Below are 20,525 nucleotides of genomic sequence, written 5' to 3' on the forward strand. Positions count from 1 at the left end.
GGGAGTCGGATCCGCAGCAACCGGACGAAAAATGTGTGTAATGGATATCGCACTTTTGACACGATACGATTCTGGCTTCTGCTCTTGCCTGTGTTGGAGGGTAGAACCTTCCTTCGCTGAGAGGAATTTAGCGATGCTATGCGATGCACACCGCCTGCCGGCGAGATACACTTCTGCACTTTTATCCGCTTCTGGTGAATTTAGAGCAGATGGTGCAGAGAGCGGTGGCTTTGTATCTCGGGTTGGCGGTTTGTTGCCACCGAACGATTGCTAAAGGATGTGAGAGAATGTTCATGTTTTCGGGTGATAAGATTTGGAGTTTTATTATGTTTGCTTCGCTTTTGGGTGTGCTGATGGGAGATGGGAACCGTTACTCGGAAGGAGTTTTTTTTATCGAACAATGAACCACTTTATCGGGTAGCTAATTTCAAGTGAGATTCTTTTTGAATTAACTTCTTGTTCTCTCATCATCTCTAAACTATGTCGCCTTTTTACCGACGCAAATTCACCTCGCCCTGGCGCGGATGGTAATTTTATTTTTATTATTTATTAATCATTACCAGCGAGCTGATTAATAAATCAACTCGATAACTGTTCGTTCTTGGAGACAATGTAGCGAGCAATGGAAATCGAGAGGGAAAAAGAGCGACATCAACGAGCAAGATATGAAAATGAGACTTATTGTCATTCTGCTGCGTTTCGTTCCGCTTCCCCGTGGCTCTCCCCGTTCCAAACGAGGCTGCAATATTAGTGACGGTTATGGTGGTTGTGGTGCCCACAGTGCCTAGATAATTAGCCGGACTTTTAATGAATTCAGCCAATATGGGTAGGGTAATTCAGCTAATTACGTTTTACTGCCGTCGTTCCGAACGTCCGTCACGATCGCACACAATTAATTGCCCAAGAACCAGTTTTGATTAAGCAGAAGAATGTTTATTCCGATATCGCATAGTGGTTGTTATGTATATACCATTTAATACTAATAATAATAATAACGCTAATGTCAAGTATCACACATTTGGTGCGTTTTTCTTTTTCTGTCACTCTTTGTCATTCGGTTGACGCTCCCACATATGTAGTGGTCGATTATTGATCACATGATCATCAAATGTGCCACCGAAAATGGGTTGCTCGAGATCGAGGAGCAGAGTTGCATGGGGTGATCAATAATGCCCGTTCGATATGTGTACCGGTTGTCACATAAAACACGCACTTAATATCACTTACTCACTCACACTCTCTCGTTGGCATTCTTCGCCCTGGGAGTAATGAGCAACAATGTTTGCGCCAAGGTGTGCACCCGTGTGGTTTGGTTTCCCGGCTGGAAAGACCGTCCGGAGCTGGCGGCTTAATTAAACCGGTTTGCCACGCTCGAATAGGAGTAAGTGAGCACCACTTTTCGCCGCATGTGCGGTATGTGCGGAGAAATAGTTTCAACGCAACGCAACGATCTCGACTGATTTAGGTCCACGTTAACCTATATATTGCTGGAGCGAGCGGCGGGGGAGGAGGAAAGGTGACGAGGCGTGGCCAACGATTAACGACAACTTATTATTATGTCTTAATTTGTCACAGCCCGGGAGTGAAATGGAGAGAAATGGGTTTTTAAAACATATTGTAATTATTATTGTTGGTTTGTAAATTTACGGAAATATATCGCCATGGGTTGGTATATTCAGATTGATATTTCTCTGTCTGCAATCGTCATGATACTCAAAGCACGTTCCAAAGTAAATTGCTTTTTCAAATTCAGTGCTCGGAAGGAGTGTTCTGAGTTTTGAAAAAAAAATATTTTTCAATGGCACGTTCGAGAGGATTTTTTTCCATTACTCATTGGTAGAGATTGTTATGCCACATAACACGTCTTGATTGGTTTCTTGCTGGCAAGTTCGAGATTACTTGTACCATTGTAGGTAGAATTTCGTTGACGATTTATCCGGAATCGAACCCGAATCCTGTGGCATGATATGCTTACTACTCGGTAAATGAAGAATTTTAAATAACTGTATTTTGTTTTTTCGTAATTCGTGAATTCTTTTGCAACGACTCAAAACTATAATGTACAAAATTGAATAATTTTGTTCAAAAAATAATGATATAAACCAATATGAATAGTTTATGTTCTTACTGCTCCTTTTCCAATCTGTGATTCAGAAAACTCTGCTTCAAGCTTTACTTACGTTTCACGTAAATATATATATACAGTAAAGCATCGATGAACTGCGAACGAATACGAGGGTCACTATTTATATTTCGGGAATAGGAACAAAAAAAAAATAGTTAAGCTGCGAATATATTTTTATTGTTTTTCAAAGTACTCGCCACGATGATCGATACACTTTTGCATGCGCTTAAACCAATTTTCAAAGCATTTATTCCAATCGACACGAGCCTTTTTTTTGAGCGATCGTCAAATTATGTGGGATCCAACGTGAACATAATTTTCGCACAACTAAGTGTTCATGTAAAATCGCATATATGCTGGTGGAACTAATGCTTAGGGATGCCTCAATCTCACAATAGGTTACATGACGATCTTGCTTAATCATTCCGTGCACAGCATCGATGTTTTCTGGCACTACAGTCGATTTTGGACGACCTTCACGAAACTCGTCGGACAGCGAACAACGACCACGATTGAATTCACTATACCAGCGATACACAGTGGTTTTTGATGGAGCTTCATCGCCAAAAGTTAAATTGAGTTGATTGACGCACTCTTGTTGTGATAATCCACGTCGAAAGTCGTAAAAAATCATCGCACGAAAATGTTCACGATTCAGTTCCATTTTTTTGCCGAGACCAAACTTTCAACTAAATATAAAATAAACAAATAGCGTCCGTATGACGAAATGTTCTGAGTACGTATATCGTCAAAAATGCCAAACTTTACGATGGAACCGTCAGATGGACTCACATGACATCAGTGTTGCCAATTCCCGAAATATAAATAGTGACCCTCGTATATGATTATACGGAAATGTGAATTACACAAAAAAAAAATCAATTACACTCCTCAAGTAAAGTCTGCTTCATTTAATATTGGAACAAATTCTTTTGCTCATTGTGGCGCTCCTAGTGGACGGATTTGGAAACTTTTTTCACCCACGTGTCGGGAAATTCATTACCTTTCACCATGTATTTATGTCATAACACCAAACGATAGCATTTTGTAAACAACCGCCATGGAAGCCGAACGGAGAGATAAAATTGTGCACAGTTTTCTTGAAAATCCATTGTTGTCGGCATCTAAGCTAGCTAAACAGCTTAAAATGCCCAGAAATACCGTATGGCGTGTTATCAAGCAGTACAAGGAAACATTGACGACGGCTCGGAAGCCGCATTCGAAGCGTCGGAGTGGAACTGTCGACCGGAAACTGCGTGGGAAAGTCATCAAGGCCGTCAAGAGGAATCCCAATCATTCAGACCGCGATTTGGCCAATAAGTTCCAGGCCGCTCACAGTACGGTGCGACGAATTCGTCTCCGGGAAGGAATAAGGTCATTCCGAGCCAGCAAACAGCCAAATCGGACGCTGAAAGTGTGCGCCGCCTAATGTGCCGTATTACGCCGCCTAATGTGCCGTATTACGGGAAAAGTACGAGAATTTCTTCGAAACAGCAATGAATAATTTTTTAAATTTTTTTTTATGAAAGAGTAAAGAAAATGCTACATTTGTATGAAAAACAAATTATGAATTCGTTAATAAATGAATAAACTACACGCAATTGTTTGTGTTCCAATATTAAATGAAGCAGACTTTAAACCAATTTTGATGCAAGCACCAACTACAAGGAAATGCACCCTAGGTACAATAGACCCTATAATGTGAAAATTATTGAGGGATTCATGATTCATGATGAGTATTCTACCAAAGCTCGTCGTGGGTCGGACTCGATTAAACACAGACTCAATAATATACAGTTTGATTTTTTTTTATATCACAAATAGAACTTCTTTCAAGTGAAAATGCAATATTTCAACATTAAAGTGAAACATAATTGGCTATTGGAGGAACTGGTACAAATTCGGTAAACCATTTTGTTTTTTTTGGACTTAGCTCTTGTCCAATGCTCGGAATTTCTTCATATTACGTCAGCTTATGGAGGGATCTATTGCGGACATTTCCCTGCAAACCGATTTCAAAAATCTTGATTTGGCTCGGAGCTTTGAGAATAGAAGTGGAACAATACAAATTCGAGTACCCGAGATGCTTGGGTATAAATTTGGCACCACATTTTTTATTTTTGACGTAGGACTACGTCTAACCGGAAGATATAGGGGGTGAAATGGAAATCTAGGCACTGAACAAGTAGGAAAAAATGCAAGATTTGGAACGCTTATAACTCGAGCATTTCTCAATAGATCGCAAAGGTTTTTGCATCAATTGATAGGAAATATATCTACGCATCTATCATAACGAATAACATTTCATTTTTCTTGAGATAACTAATTGAATAATTGTGAAATATCAAGCATTGTCCAAATGCACTATGTGCCCATTTTTGATTGGTCCATTTTGTGCTCCTCAAATCGTACCGACCAAAACGGGCAACCAGAGCAGCAGCGAAATAGAATGAAGCACGATTGGAAAGGAAAAAGAAAAAAAAATGAACGAAACATTGGTCGCAGTCTCACACATGCGTGATTCTCGAGCCAGCCAGTCAGCTTAAAAATCCCCGCTCCGCTGCCGTAACGATCATTCTTTGTGTGGACACCGACTGGACAACATCGTTGCTGGACGGGCTGGTCGGCGAGGGATCGAGTGCCTTTCTCAAGGCAAGAGGGCGGAGGTGGTAGCGCTGGAGTAGAGTAGAGTAGAGTTTTCAAAGGGCCTTTCTCAAGGCTAGAGACGAATGAACTGAAAAAGTTTAAAGTCTCTATAATACAATACCTTCCTTCCTTCCGTAACGATCATTCTCATTCAAACCGTACACCACATCAGTTCGTATCAGGCCGCCGAAGTGATCGAGTTAGCTGGCAAAGCTGCTCGCGACGATAAGAAAACCCGCATTCAGAACAGAACACATTCGGTTCGGTGGACATCAAGACAACAGGCAGTTGCAGCGAGTGGCGAGTGGCGAGTGGCAAACGCAATCGCAAAACGGCATCAGGTAGCAGAAGAAAAAAGTTTGTTCTTTATACAAACTGCTTTGGTGGCAAATCCAGAACAAGGCGGTATCGAGGGCGTTCGAAATGGTTTTTTTCAAAACCACGAGTACAAAGTTTTCTAAATTGGAACCATTCCATAAAACAAGGCGCTTTTCAGTGCCATTAAACCTTCCAAAAAAGAGTTTAGGAAATACAGTTCAATGCTTTCTAAAACATTATCCAAAATAATAATAAAACACAAATTGATTTTTTCATAATTTGTTTGCCAGGATCTGATGAATATGTGAATTTGGCAGTTGTTCTGAGCTTATTGATAGTTGGGGACTTTCCAGATTATTCAATTTTCACCAATTCTAAAATTGTTTCCAGATTGAAAGTACAGTAATTTACAATTAGTTCGACATTTAGCTAATTGGACGGACATGTAATGCGACTTATTTAGATGGACATTTTTGTAAACATAGAGATCCAAATTATGACCCCACATTGAAAGTCGACACTGTACCACTGTCATCGCAAATGTTCAATTACAGGTTAAAATCGCCTCCAATGCGACACTGAGTGGTGCTTAGGCACGTCGCATTGAATGTAATTTACTGTAAAATATGTCACAAGCTGGATGGGAAGAAATTTTCCAACTGTGAAAGCTGTGGCGAGTGGCAAATGCAATCGCTAAACAGAAAGGTTTAGCCGAACAAGATGGGGATATCGAGTGATAACAAAACAATAAACTCTTTAGATTGAAGATAATTTTGTGATCCTGAAAAGGACCCTTTTAAGCCTGCATGTGAATCCAACGAGCGAACAAATCGTAATGAATGTATTTTTTTGCCATCGCTCCCTTTTAACGCTCATTCGTTCGTCTCGTTGGACTCGCCCCTCTGGCTGAGTCTGCCGATTTGTCTCTATCCTGTGAGTGTGTACCGCTAGAGTATAAAACACGCGGACCCCAAAAAAATATCTTATTTTCTTTCAAACCGTAAACCCGTGTGGTTGTACGGCATCGGCATCGTGGACGTAACGAAGGAGGACAAGTTAAGGGAAAGGCAAAGTCTCACTCGAACCGTGCAGGTCTCCAGTTCCCTGTTGGTCGCATTCACTGATTGCTCCGCAAGGGTAACTAGGCCGAACGGATTGGTGCCGGAGCACCAGTATACCTAACAGCGATTATAGAGTTTCGGCCATCGGAGTGCTCGAGTTGGCTTGCAAAGCTGCTCACGACAATCAGAAAACCCGCATCAAGAACAGAGCAGCTTCGGTTCGGCGCTCATCAAGGCAACAATTAGTTTCAGTGAGTGGCAAAGTGTTTCTCCGGCACGTCGCATTAAATGTAATTTACTGAACAATATGTCACAAGCTGGATGGGAAGAAATTTTCCAACTGTGAAAGCTGTGGCGAGCGGCAAATGCAATATCTAAACAGGAAGGTTTAACCGAACAAGATGGGAATATCGAGTGATAACAAATACACAACACCAAAGGTTCTTTTCAGAACCCCCAACATGTTCATAAAGAGTAAACAGTAAACTAATCCATTTTTCAGGTAGATAGGTAGGTATTCACGTAGGAGAAGAAAATAAAACAATATATTTAAAATATATATTTAACAAAAGCTGTCCCCTTTGTATAGTCCTACGTCACTCCGGTTATGTCCCCGACATTACCCACCCGTCTTTTTTCAAATTAAAAGAATCGTCCTGAAATCACTGAAAAATGTATTTTTTGACATTTTCATACAAAATAGAAGTGAAGTACACTATCTTACGTAAATTAACTCAACTTTGACGAAAAAGCATGCAATTTGACGAAACAAAGAGGAACAAAAAACGATTTTTTCAAGAAAAAGTCACAGGAGGGTTGTGTCCGAGACACGACCGCATAGTTGACGTAGGATTCCGTTAGGCTATCTGTTGATTTTGGATATGTTTGAAGAATTACATCGTTAAACTCTTTGATAATGATTAGGTGGTCCTGAAAAGAGCCTTTTTGTTTGGTTGTTGGGTATTGTTTGTTCACTCCACCAGTGTTTACCGAGTGATGATGACAGAAGGATGGTAAATAGTCGTTGGATGTCGCGTGTCAGATAAAAGATACTGAAATGGAACGAGATATGATGAAAATCACCCTCTGTGATCGAGACGCCTCCTGTGTAATGAATGGATGAAATAATGAAAAAAAAACTCACCAATGTAATATGAAATAATCACCAATACCGAACACAATAATCATTTTTTCTCATCATTAAAAACATAATACTTTAATATAGAGAAAAAAAATATTTGAAATAGAAAAGGTAATTTTATTTTATAATTTTAACTTTCTGAGTGTTTATTCAACTCAATGCGAATTTTAATGGGACTAACAACACTTAATACTATATGTAGAATATATGGGAAAGCACTACCCTCCTCTAATTTTCTTCACTTTTCCATTATTTCTCGCCGTATAAACTTTCCTTGGGTGAAAATGAACACAACAAAACAGACGGCTCAAACCAAACGACTCGTTCTCGAGCCGAAACACACCTTGGTTTTTACTTATGAAAATTTAAATAAATCGTTTCATATATCAAGTCATTTTTAACACAACTGCTACTGTTAGCGACGATCACCGCGAAAATGGCACCACGGATGTGGAAGTGTAATCTGGGCCAAACCTTTCACTCCGTGCGCATAACTAGAGACACTGACAGAATGACAGATTGACAAATTGAAAAACAGAAAGACAAAGAAATATAGTTAGACAGAAGAAAGCTTTTTGAGAAAACGTGGAACGTGAAATAGATAACAGAAAACGAATTAAAACCTCTCCTAAAAAACCATTTGTTATAAAGACAAACTTGGAAACATATATACATACTGGATAGACAAATGTAAGCTAACAAATTAAAATTTAAATGAATTTTGAAGTAAAATAAATATTTACAGCTTGAAGCTGACACAGAATTAATTTTGTGTTTGCTCTCGAGAATATCCTGGATATCAGCAAATTTGCTGATAAGCGTTAACAAACTTCAAGATTTTTCAACGTAAATCTTCATCGATAAGCGGTTGTGGCAAAATTGTGGAGAAAATGCCCAAAACGAAAAATGGTACGTCCTCGCAGAAGGCGGAAAAAACTAACCTCGAAACTCCGCGAAACTGCAATTCATGCACGAAGCCTGATTCTGCAGAGGACATGGTGGAGTGCGAAAAGTGCCTAAAATGGTATCACTATGCCTGTGCGGGTGTAGATGAGTCTGTGAAATCACACAGATTTGTGTGTACTAAATGTAATTCAGTTTCTCCATCAGTCGCACGATCCAATAGATCCGCTTTATCCAGCGCAAGAGTAGCGAAAATCCAACTCGAACTACAGCGTCTGGAAGAGCAGAAGATGCTACGAGAAAAATCACTAGAGAAGCAAGCTCAGGAGGAAAAGATGATCCATGAAAAGGAGAAGGCTTTACAGGAGGAAAGGAGGAAAGCTACCATATACAATTTTACGCTTACACTTGTGCTAAATTTTTCACAGTACACGATCGGTAATTGATATGAAATTTCACGAAGCGACCAACATTAAAGTTCCAAATTTAAATTTTATTTGCTAGAATTAATCGTATCACTCACCTTACTTGCAATATAAAAATGCCCCCGACTTGCATATACTTGCAATGTCGATTTCCCCCAGGCAGATTTGTTTTAATGTCTCTGTTATGGAATACATTTCGTTAGGAACAAAAGTTCCCCCTACTTTCATGTATTTGCAATGACGATTTCCCCCAGGCAGCTTGTTTTTGATGTCTCTGTTAGGGACCCGTCGCATGTGTCATCAATTTCAACCAATCAGAAGTGGGTATTTCCGTTAGGATAGGGGTTGAGATTTTTCAATTGTTCAATGATTAGTTTCATGACATATATTTTTTTTCTTCAATATAAAAAATTGTTATGGAGTGCCGAAATCGATTGACGCGAAAATTTCATCAATCCACCATGAAATGACTGAGCAATAAGCGTTTGAAATTGGACAATTTTCACGATGTGCTCGATTGTCGACTTTCAATTTGTACCCCAATATGTTCCCGAAAGACGTAATCCTACGTCAAAAGTGAACAAATTTCATCTCGATTTATTTCTAACTAAAAAAAGTAAAGTAAAGTAAAATTTTGCTGCATGGGCATGCAATACTTAGCATAGTGTATCATCAACACTATGTTTACATTGGGGTGCCAAATTACACGCATACCAAATTTTCACTTTGGAATGAAATCTATGAAATTTGTGATTAAAATCTCGATACACTTGTTCGAATTCGTTGAAGAACATCAATTTCTTGATCCAAATCAGCTTGTAAGGTAGTTCGCCTCCTCGTGGTGCATCCTGGGTAACGCTAAATGAACTACAAAAAGCCGAGCGTCTGTATCCCAGGTTAGGGGCGGCTCAAGCAGCGTCTGTCTCGGAGCGAGCGGCTGAATATGGAAATGCGGTTCCCGCCAGCTATATCTAAGATGGCAGCTTCATCGCGGGATAGTGACTTTAGGCCAACAAACCTACTGTCTACGAAACAATAAAAAAGTTACAGAAACCGAAATAAGAAGATCAACTGGATTTTTGGCAACGACCTTTGGCATGAAAACACGGACACGAATCGGAACATGGAATATACTAACCCTTTCCCAGCAGGGCAAGCCGGCCCAATTGACCAGAGAGGCTAGCCGCCTTAAGCTAGAAATCCTGGGACTGAGCGAAGTCCGTTGGTCGAACACCGGAGAACACAAGACACCATCCGGGCAAGCCCTGCTTTATTCTGGCATCCGAGGTGAAAATGCAACTCGGGAACGAGGGGTTGGATTCCTATTAAGCCCGGAGGCCCACGCGGCCTTAATGAGATGGGAACCGATAAATGAAAGAATAATCGTCGCCAGATTTAGAACACGGGTGAGAAACCTTACGATGGTCCAGTGTTACGCGCCAACCGATGCTGTCGACTTGCAAGAGGAAGAGAGTTTCTACAGCCAGCTGAACAGCGTGGTTAAGAAGATCCCGAAAGGAGATATCCAAATCCATCTAGGTGACTTCCACGCTAAGATTGGCTTCGACAACGAGGACCTCGAGTGCGTCATGGGACGCCACGGTCTAGAATAGATGAGCGAAAACGGAGAGCTGTTTGCTGAGTTTTGTGGCAACAATAACATGGTCATTGGTGGATCGCTCTTCTCTCACCGACCAGCGCATAAAGTCACCTGGGTTTCCCGGGATGACCGAACAGAAAATCAAATTGACCACATCTGCATCAGCCGAAAGTGGAGAAGGAGCCTCCTAGATGTCCGCAACAAGCGCAGCGCTGACATTGCATCTGATCATCATCTCGTCATCGGTGAGATACGCTCGCGCGTCGCACGCGTCCAACGACGCGAGGAGAAAATCGGATGTCGCTACGACGTCCGCCGGTTGGAGAACCCAGAGGTGAAAAGGGCCTTTTAGTCGAACAACTTGAAGCCCGAGCCTCTGAATTACCACCCGGTGGAACAGTTGAAGAACAATGGACAGGCATCAAGAACACCTTTACCACGACAAGCGAGGCATTCTCGTGTAAAGTCCTACATGATGGTGTCTTGTCGGACCCTATAAGGGTTACTGCTGGAGTGAGACAAGGATGTATATTATCGCCGCTACCCTTTCTCATCGTAATGGATGAGATTTTAGTTGGAGCTATTGACCGCAGACCGAACCGAGGATTACCGTGGAATCCTTTAACCATGGAGTAACTGAACGATCTTGATTTGGCCGACGACGTTGTCTTGCTCGCCCAACGTCGAGCGGATATGCAGAGCAAGCTTGATGACCTCTCTGAAAGCTCCAAAGCAGCAGGTCTCAAAATAGACGTCGGAAAGACAAAGTCAATGGAAGTAAATAGTAACAATTCCTCCAACTTCACAGTAGCAGGTCAAGAGGTTGAGAAGGTAGAAACCTTTCAATACCTTGGTAGCCAGTTTACGTCAGATGGTGGCACTAAGGCTTATATAAACACACGGATTAGGAAGGCTCGGTGTGCCTTTGCGGGTCTCAGAAACATTTGGCGAACAAGCCAAATCTTGCTACGAACGAAAACCCGAATTTTCAATTCAAACGTCAAAACCGTACTACTATACGGTTGCGAAACGTGGTGTGTCTCGACCGAGACAACGCAAAAACTGCAGGTATTTGTCAACAGGTGCTTGCGATACATCATCCGCGCTTAGGGATGATGCTCTTTTTGCTCGGCCCTATGCGCCGACCACCCGGCGCAAGATTCATAAGTAAGTAAGTAAAATCAGCTTTAATATTCAAAATCGGCTCATTATTCGATTTTTAATGATGTTTCAAAAGACGCACATGAAAAATTTTCGAGATTTCAAAAACAACAAAACTTGATTTTTTTTTTTTAAACACTGATATTTTGGGTTTTTGGCATCTGACGTTTGTTACTACATTACTAGAACACTTTTTTTTATTCACCACCAGAGTGCGGCCATTACCGCCGGAGATCCGGTTGGATACCAAATTACCCACGGGGTACCGAATTTGTACCAATTCCTCTACAAGTACATTGGTGTAAAAACCATGATTTTTGAAGATTCTAATTGTAGGCTCACCAGGAATTGTTTAAAATGATATTGCAGTGAAATGAAAATAAATAGGAATTGGGTGTCGTAGAACAAATTATAAAACAGTTAGAGATCTTAAATTTGGTTGTAGCGTTGGTAGAAGTCATTTCATCTTCGGGAGAAAAAATGCTTTTTCGTGTGCCAAAGGGTGAAATGAACAAATAAAAGCACCTTTAGCTTTAAAATGTTTGTATGTATGGGAGAAGACATCACTTTCTCTCAGACTGAACGTCAGCTTGGGATTGTACCTAAAAAAAATCCAAACGATGTTAACGGGGATCCGAACCAAGGCCGGTTGGAATGTAAGGCTGTTTCATACGACCACGCTATCCACATAGCCACTGATGCTGTTGAATAAATACGTGGATAATATTATATAATATTACACCATAAAATTATCTATATCCTTTTCGGTCTGGGCATAAGGTAAATGATTGCTCTAATTCAGGAAATCTTTGTCAAATCAGGTATTCGAATGTTTCAAAACTTATGAATAAAATTGTCTTTTCCATGATATACAGTAGTTTTAAAGTACATTTTTATGGATTCACATCTTCTATTGGTGTCAATATGCCCCTCATTTGAGCCAACTTTTAATGTATCACCAGATGATTATTTGGCACGTATTCATACCTTTTTTGAATTATAACACTTACAAATATTGTAAACATCATGCTTGCACACCATTTGTATCAAATTTACATAGCTAAACCATTAAATTAACGCATTTCGATGACCTCAACTCTGATCATTAGTTGCCCAATTCACTAATGTTATTTTGTTCACATGATTTCTATGGCAACCGCTTGGCGCGTTGCAGTTTGTTTATTGTGTCTTACGCGCATAGCAGAAATAAAGTTTCTCTATGTTGAGTGTGGTAAGGTGAACACTTTTAAGATGCCCAAGAAAAGGGAATATTCTGAAGAAAGCCTAAATTATGAATGGATCAATATGATGACAGTAAACTCAAACAACAATAAATGCAACATCTACTTGAAAATTCGAATTTTTTCCTTCAAAAATGGTGATTTCTAAAACCGGACAAGCCATGATCATTTTTAGAACAAATCATGATCAGAGGTGATCAAACCATGATCATAATTTCTCTTTGAGGAAAATCGTTAAAAAACATTTCCACGTCTTATGGTAGTATTAGCAACTAGAGACTTGGGGCTTTTCGTCAAACCTAAACTCGATTCTATGTGATCTACATGAAAAAAAATCGATTTTCATTTACTAGTTGCGTCAAAACATCCTAAATCGGACAAACCAAGATCATTTACCCTATATATCATACAAATGCTATACCAGTCTCTCATTGTTGAATTTCGACCATATGCGTGGAATGATTTTTTACATCGAATATGATCCTGTATCACGGCCTGAGAGATTCCTGATACATGCAATTTTTTTAATTGGAGAAAAGTGTTGAAAAAGTGTAAATTAAAGTTAATTTAAAGGGATGAATCAAAAATCAAATTTTTCTTTTATATAGAAAAAAAAAGGAAAAATATGTGAGTTGCGCTCACTACATTCCGACCCGCCGCCAGGTATACAACCATAGGAGAAGGTGGGTAGCAGAACAAGACAATGATTAAATAGAAGCAAGGTAAATAAAGGATTAGCAGCCGACTGATAGAGATATAGGAAATCCGCCTGTGGCGAAACTGGTACATACATCATGTTTTTTGCCGGATATAAACATGCAAAACGATGTGAAATAAATCAGTTCTAGTCTAATGCTTGAACCTCTAACATGTTTCTATTTAGCACAGAACTATAAGTCCATAACTTATGTGCCATTCATTTTTTTTCGATTCGATTATATACAGTGAAAATAAATTGGAGACTGTATATAATCGAGAAAGATATTTTTTATTGTCTTACAGCGTCAAATGCGTAAATAAAAGCACCTATTTTTAAGTGTGTTAAAATGTTTGTATATGTGGAGCAGACCTCTCATTCTCTCAGACTGAATGTCAGCATTGAATTGTACACAAAAAAAAAACAAATGATTCCAAGCAGGAAGGCCGATTGCGTTGTAAGACTCTTCCACGCAACCACGCTATCCACATAGCCATTGGTGCTGTCATACAAATGTACGAGCATATTACAACACATCTATATAAATAAAAATGTGAATGTGTTGCTAAGCGCGAAACCCGAACAAGGAATCGTCCGATTCGAGCCATCTTTATTTTGATGTATTCGTCTCTGCCCGTAGATCGATGTTATGAAGAGAAAAATCGGAAAATTTTCGGAAAAATTTTAGGAAATTATCTTGGTTTTCATAAAAAATTATCAAATAATTTTTTGGAAAAAAATTTCATTGAAAAAAAACATTTTGAAATTTAAAATTCATTTTTTCTCGAAAACATGTTTTCAAAAATCTTAAAAAATTGATATAAATAGTCCTTAAAATTTCCAACAAGTTTTCTATACATCGGACGATGGGCACATTTACATGGAAAAGTTTTTCGAACAACAACTTTTTAATTTTTTTCTTTGAAAAAATAGTGTTAATGTTGAAATCGTAACATTTTTATGTATAAATTATCGCAATTTACATGCTCTGCTAACTTTTCTCTATTCAGAAACATGTCAAACGTGAGAATTTACACATAAAAATGTTACGAGCAAAACAATATTTTTTTCAGGAGTCTTCATACAAAAATGACAAAAAATCCAAAAAAAACTATAAAAGATAAAAAGTTGATGTCTTCGACAAAAGTTTATATTTTAACAAGATCTAAAACTTTGTCGAATACACTATATTTCTATTTTGACTTTAAACAAAATTAGACTTTAAACAAAATTAGAATTTTTTTCAAACAAAACACGGAAAAGTTGATGTTCGATAAACTTTTTTCCTGTGAAAGTGCCCATCTTCCGATGTATGGACGACTTGTTGGAAATTGTAAGGGCTATTCATATATATACATTTTTGGGAATTTAAAAAAAATCGTTTTTGAGAAAAATGAAATTTAATTTTTAAAATAACTTTTTTGTTCGGGAAATTTTTTTACAGAAGATTTTTGGTATTTTTTGTAAAATTTAAACAATTTCCTACACTTAATACTTTGACGAGAATTTTGTAGGTATCATAGTTTTTAAGTTATAAATTTTTGTAAAAAATTAAGAAAACAAAAATTTGGTTTCTCCTAAAAGTAGACTAATTCTTTTTCGAATATTTCAAGTATGCAAAGTTGCTTAAATGACTCATGTCTTTACACCCACAACGTTTCACTACTATCTGAGATGGTACTGCCAACTGCTAAGACGAGTTGGCATGAAATTCGTCTTGTGCGCAAAATTTTATATTTCGTATGGTCGATTTGCAGTCAAGTGTATTGATTTTTCATGGAAAAATTTTTGACCATTTCAGAAATGGCAGAAAACCGTTTTCAGAAGGAACGAATTTTAATTTTTTCAGTGTATGATTAATTGTGACGTTTGTCATGATGTTTTATTAAAACCCAGACAAAAAAGTATTCTAAAAGGATATATTTTTGTAGATACATCGACTTAATGATGACTAAAAAAATCGGATTCAGGTGTTAGAGTCGAGCAACTAACTTTCACACTACATTGTTGCTATACATTTCTGAACTGCAAGCAGTACACTCACTCAATGAATCAAGATAGAAAGAATTTTCCACTCTCTGAACATGTATACTTCAACGGCGATTGAACAAAAATAATTCTGCCCTCGAGTGCTGTTGACCTCTTCCTCGGCACACTTTAATTGGTCCTCGCTCCCTCGATCGCTCGCGCAAAATTTGCCCCAGTTTTGCGGCCATCCGCGGCGGAGATCGGATCGTGCGATCGTCGTCTCTCGGCCGCTTTGACATGTTCACTCTTCGCGCCCAGCTGCACTAAAATTTCTTAATTATGCCCATTGTAAAATTTCTGCCTTCTTAATTTAATTCGTGTTTTATGGAGTCCGTTCGTTCTCTGTCCTTCTGCATCTTCGGTCCCGGGATCCGCGACGACGACGGTCCAGCAAATGTGTTTGCCACACGCATTCCTCTCCCCACTTGTGGATGGCGAATTTTTTGTCCGTTCGTTCGTTCGAACACAAGCCGTAAAATAATGTGTTGTAGTAAAAGTGTTGGCATGAATGGATCCAAGGTGGCAAGCAGGCAGCCCGGCAGAAGGAAGTGTGGGGTAAAATTCTCAATTCATTTTACTGCCCACGCAATTCGCGGGCATTCCCCGGCTCTGCCGCCAACGACGGTATAATGTTATAATGTGATTTAATTTTGAAAACACTGGAGTTATATATCACTTCATGTTGTGTTTCCCGTATCTCACACCCGCCTCGATCCTCAGCTCGATTATGAGCAAAGCCGAGCAAGAGGCTGGATGTGTGTTTTGTTTTCGTTTTTGGTCCAGTTGTTGTTTTACGCTTTCAGCTTTCCCGACTTGTCACTTTCGCCGGGTCCTGCGACGGCATTCCGAGGGGCATCAAGTGCGCTAATCTCTCCTCTGGTTTGGCCCGCGGTGAAGGTAACTTGTGCTCACTTCCTACGCTCGATTTCCACTGCTCCGATAAATTAAGTACAGCTTTTGGGATCGGCGCTTCTCGCACCCTTCCACCTCCGGAGGAATTCCACATTAAACGTTGCTTTAATTAGAGTGTTTATATTTGTACCGGGGTGACACCGCAAGTAACAATCTTAATTTATTTTCCCATTTCCACCGACAGCCGTTCGCAAGTTGACACCCACCCGAACCGAATAAACTCCAGAGAAACCCCTAACGCACCATGCTTTGTTGCTGGTGTTGAGTGTCCGGTGTTGGAATATGGCTGAAGGAGCACAACCGCCTCCACCACCACCACCACCATCATCACTATCAGCAGCAACATCGACAGGGTCAGCACTGTTAGACGCATTAGACAATAGTGGCAGCAGTGGCGGCGGCGTCGGCAGCAACAGCATTCTCATCAACAACAGCAACAACAACAACAACCCCAACACAACCAGATTGTGTGGAATGCTTGGCATCAACATGCCCTGTGAAGCGGCAGGACATGATTTCAGTACCGTCCGGAAGGAGCTCGAGTATGTGAATTCGATCGCATCGCATTACGGCGCGAATCTCTCGGAAAAGGGAGACCACCGGGGGGTTGGGGACCATCAGCAGCGAGTGGCGAGCTTCAAGATTGAGGTAAGACAGTTTTATGGTTTATTTTTGCATCCATCGATATCACAGATAAAGCATATTTTACGCATCCAAAGGCAATTGAGTCCCGACACAAAGCAAAGTTTCCTTCATTAGGAAAGTGTAACACAAGACACAGACCACAGCAAAGAATGGGGTGTGGAAAAAGGTGCACAACTCAGACTGACCATTGGAGCAGAAAACGAAGTCCATCGGTAGAATGGGACGGAAGCGTCCGGTCGAAAGTTTTTAACATCCTCTTTCACTTCCTGCAACAACAGACGTCTTAATATGTTATGGTCAAAATTTATAATTTAAACATAATAGAAAATTCATATTTAAATTAAGTTTCCCATCTTCTGACGTAAGGGTGCTTCTGATGTTGCTGCTGCTGCTGATGGGGATTCTCTGCTGCAGAGGATGAGTTTCCAATTCTCCACACTCAACACAAAACTTGCATTATTAGTACCATCTGGAAGATCGGTTCACCTTCCTGGTGCGCCTATAAATAAGAGTAAATATTTTTCATTTATGCAATAATAAGAGCAAGAATGAAACCAATATAAGGATATTTTGCACCATGCATGGATGCTTTGTGTCTGCCTGCATCGGTACAGTGGCAGGGGGAAAAACTTGAGCTTCTATTTTCTTCCGGTTGCTACTGAGCCGCCCGGCAAAATGACGAAGTAAAACATTTCGGTTCCGCTCATCGGAACAACACTAAATGAACGAACGAAAAACAATTGATTTATAATTAAAACAGCAAGCAAATGTTATTCTATACCTGAAATTGTTGAAAAGACAAACTTTGCGCAGCACCAAGTCTCCAATCTTTGATAATACCGGACGAATTTCATTCCAAACTGTCTAACGCTTGGCAGAATCTACTCAGAATCGGTCCGAATCTATGTGTGAAGATTTTCTTCAGTTATGGGAGTATCAGGAGTACAGATTCGATAATTTCATCGAAATGTCTCCCAACACACTCAATTGTTCTCAAATTCATCCGTTCAAGAAATCTTAGAAAATTGTTAAGCAGAAGCTAAAACCCAACGATGAAGTAGGAATCAAATCTAGCCCAGGTCAAAAAGAAGTTTCTTCTGGCCGATGTTGTAACCAGTTGTAACTTAAAAATTTTGAGTGCCTTGATGTATGGTAGACCTTTACCTTGAAGAACTTCGAGTCCGATCACAGTCTGATTCGCAACGAAAGCCTCCAATGTTCTTATTATTACTGGATATTGTTGAACCGTGGCGTCTTACTGAGTCATTACGTACGACATCGTCGTCCATAAGTAACCAATTCAGGACCTCGTTAGAACTTGTCTAAGCTCCTTATAAAACATTTTTTTCACTCCGTCGATGGTAACACTGCATTCCCCACTTCGGGACGATAATAATCGGCTACTCGTTCAGTCTGATCGGATGGTTTTTAGTGTCAAGATGTACAATGATGTACAGGGTTTTCCAACTTTAAATTCTGAAAGTAAACTGAAATAAAACACACTTAGAATTCGAATTTCGTTGAAACTTTTATTTAAAATTAAAGTTTGGTTTATGCCATTATGTGTGAAATACAACATCATTCAAATGTCCACCTAGGGCTTCCTCGCACACCTTGATCCGGAACAGGTAGTTTTCGATGACTTTTCGGCACATCTCGGTCATAACTTCACGAATGTTGTCTTTCAAATGTTCAAGAGTTTGCGGAGAGTTGGCATAGACATGGTCTTTCGCATAACCCCACAAAAAAAAGTCTAGCGGGTTCAAATCGCATGATCTGGACGGCCAATTGGCATCACCAAAACGCGAAATTATGCGTCTCTCAAATTTCGTTTGCAATATGGCCATGTTCGGTCGTGTTGTGTGGCACGTGGCGCCGTCCTGCTGAAACCACATGTCATCCGTATCCATATCTTCAATTTGTGGCAAAAAAAAAATCGGTTAACAAGCGGCCATAGCGCAGTTACCGTCTCGCCGTCCTCATTTTCAAAGAAATACGGCCCGATGACTCCACCAGACCATACTGCGCACCAAACAGTGACTTTTGGCGGATGCAATGGCCTCTCAACAAACACGTGTGGATTTTCTGAGCCCCATATACGGAAGTTTTGGGTGTTCACATAGCCACCGAGCTCGAAATTTGATGCGAAAATTCAGCATTTCGCTGCTGTTGTTCGTTCACCCAATCGACGTATGCCCGACGCATTCCATGGTCACCACGCTCTAATTTTTGTACCAGTTGGACTTTATATGGATGTAGGTGCAAGTCCAAATGCAAAATTCGCCACAATGATGCGTTTGACAAGCCCAATTGCTGAGCACGCCGTGGAATCGAAACATTCGGGTCATCCTCCACACTGGCAGCAACAGTAGCAATATTTTCGGCCGAACGCACATTACGATGATGCACAGGTTTCACAATATCCGCTACGGATCCAGTTTGTTCGAATTTACGCACTACGTTAGCGATTGTGTGCTCTGTAGACCAAAATCCGTCCGTAATGCTCGAAAAACATTTGCCGGTTTTTCATCATTTTTATAGTATAATTTAACAAAATTAACACGTTGTGCGATGCTAAAACGATCCATATTGTAAAATGGCAGACATTCAACCAACGATATGACGATTTGGTTGACAGCTATGTCAAACGGTTGTCAGCGCAGGGCTGTATACTTTCGGAAGCCCGAAATGGAAAACCCTGTACAATTTACACGAACATGTATTTTTAGTGAAATCGTATTACTCGAGCAACCGAAGTCATAATGAAACTTTGTCCTCTAATGGTAAGAATATCTACATTCTTCGTCGTCGATTATTGCCTCTGGGGTTACGAGAAGGACCGTTGCTATGTTAATGAGCCACAAAATTTGTAGGAACTTAAAGAAGAAATAACTCGGATTTTCAATAGCATCGAAGCCGTAATGTTAGAGTGAAGAATGCTTGAAGCATGAAGAATTTTGTTCACCGTTTAACACTTTGCGGACCGATCACGAGATTTCTCTTTCTCGCGTTCCTTCTTTACGGACTTGTGTAAAATTAGCGGATGAAAGTTTTTGTTGTGTACAAGTTTCTGTTCAACGTCTTGCTATTAAATCCAGAATAACGAATTATTTCAATTGAAATAAATTGATTGTTAATCAAATAACAACTTTCAAAATCATGCTCATATGATAGAGAATTGAATCATTCATCTTTACACATGATTCATTTTATTCAGGATTGTGACAGAGAAAAGTTATAGACTATAACGTGGGCATGGGTGAATATAGGAAAATTTGCAGAATTTTGAAATCAAGAAAAGTTGTTTGAATAGAGTTGTCGATGTTATTCGACAGAGAAATATTTTACCTATCTTCCAGCCACAATTTTATTAATCGAAAAAGGGTATTAGAAAAGTTATAAGCCAAGTTGTATGGAAGAAATTAATTATGTTAAAGAAAATTGAAAAAAGGTATTTGAAAGGACCCAAAACACATTCTCGAGATAGTACTTATTCGATATAGAATATTTTTATCTATCTTTAGCAAAATTTCCATTGGTCGGAAAAGGGTCTAAGAAAAGTTATAGCCCAAAACCTATACAACTTGTATGGGGGAAATCAATTAATTTAAAGAAAATTTAA

General features: G+C 39.7%; 1 protein-coding gene across 3 annotated transcripts in view; it reads left to right on the plus strand.

Annotated features, from left to right (window-relative positions):
* The window catches only part of LOC129771857 (POU domain, class 6, transcription factor 2), a 397,791-nt gene that overhangs the window by 38,796 nt on the left and 338,470 nt on the right, over nt 1-20,525 (plus strand). For all 3 annotated transcript variants that reach the window (XM_055775951.1, XM_055775950.1, XM_055775952.1), the window contains exon 2: nt 16,443-16,906. In XM_055775951.1, the coding sequence (XP_055631926.1) occupies nt 16,541-16,906 (366 nt within the window). In that variant the 5' untranslated portion in view covers nt 16,443-16,540. The remainder of the gene's footprint in view (nt 1-16,442; nt 16,907-20,525) is intronic.

Source organism: Toxorhynchites rutilus, chromosome 2 (genome assembly GCF_029784135.1).
Source record: "Toxorhynchites rutilus septentrionalis strain SRP chromosome 2, ASM2978413v1, whole genome shotgun sequence".
NCBI classification, from domain to species: domain Eukaryota; kingdom Metazoa; phylum Arthropoda; class Insecta; order Diptera; family Culicidae; genus Toxorhynchites; species Toxorhynchites rutilus.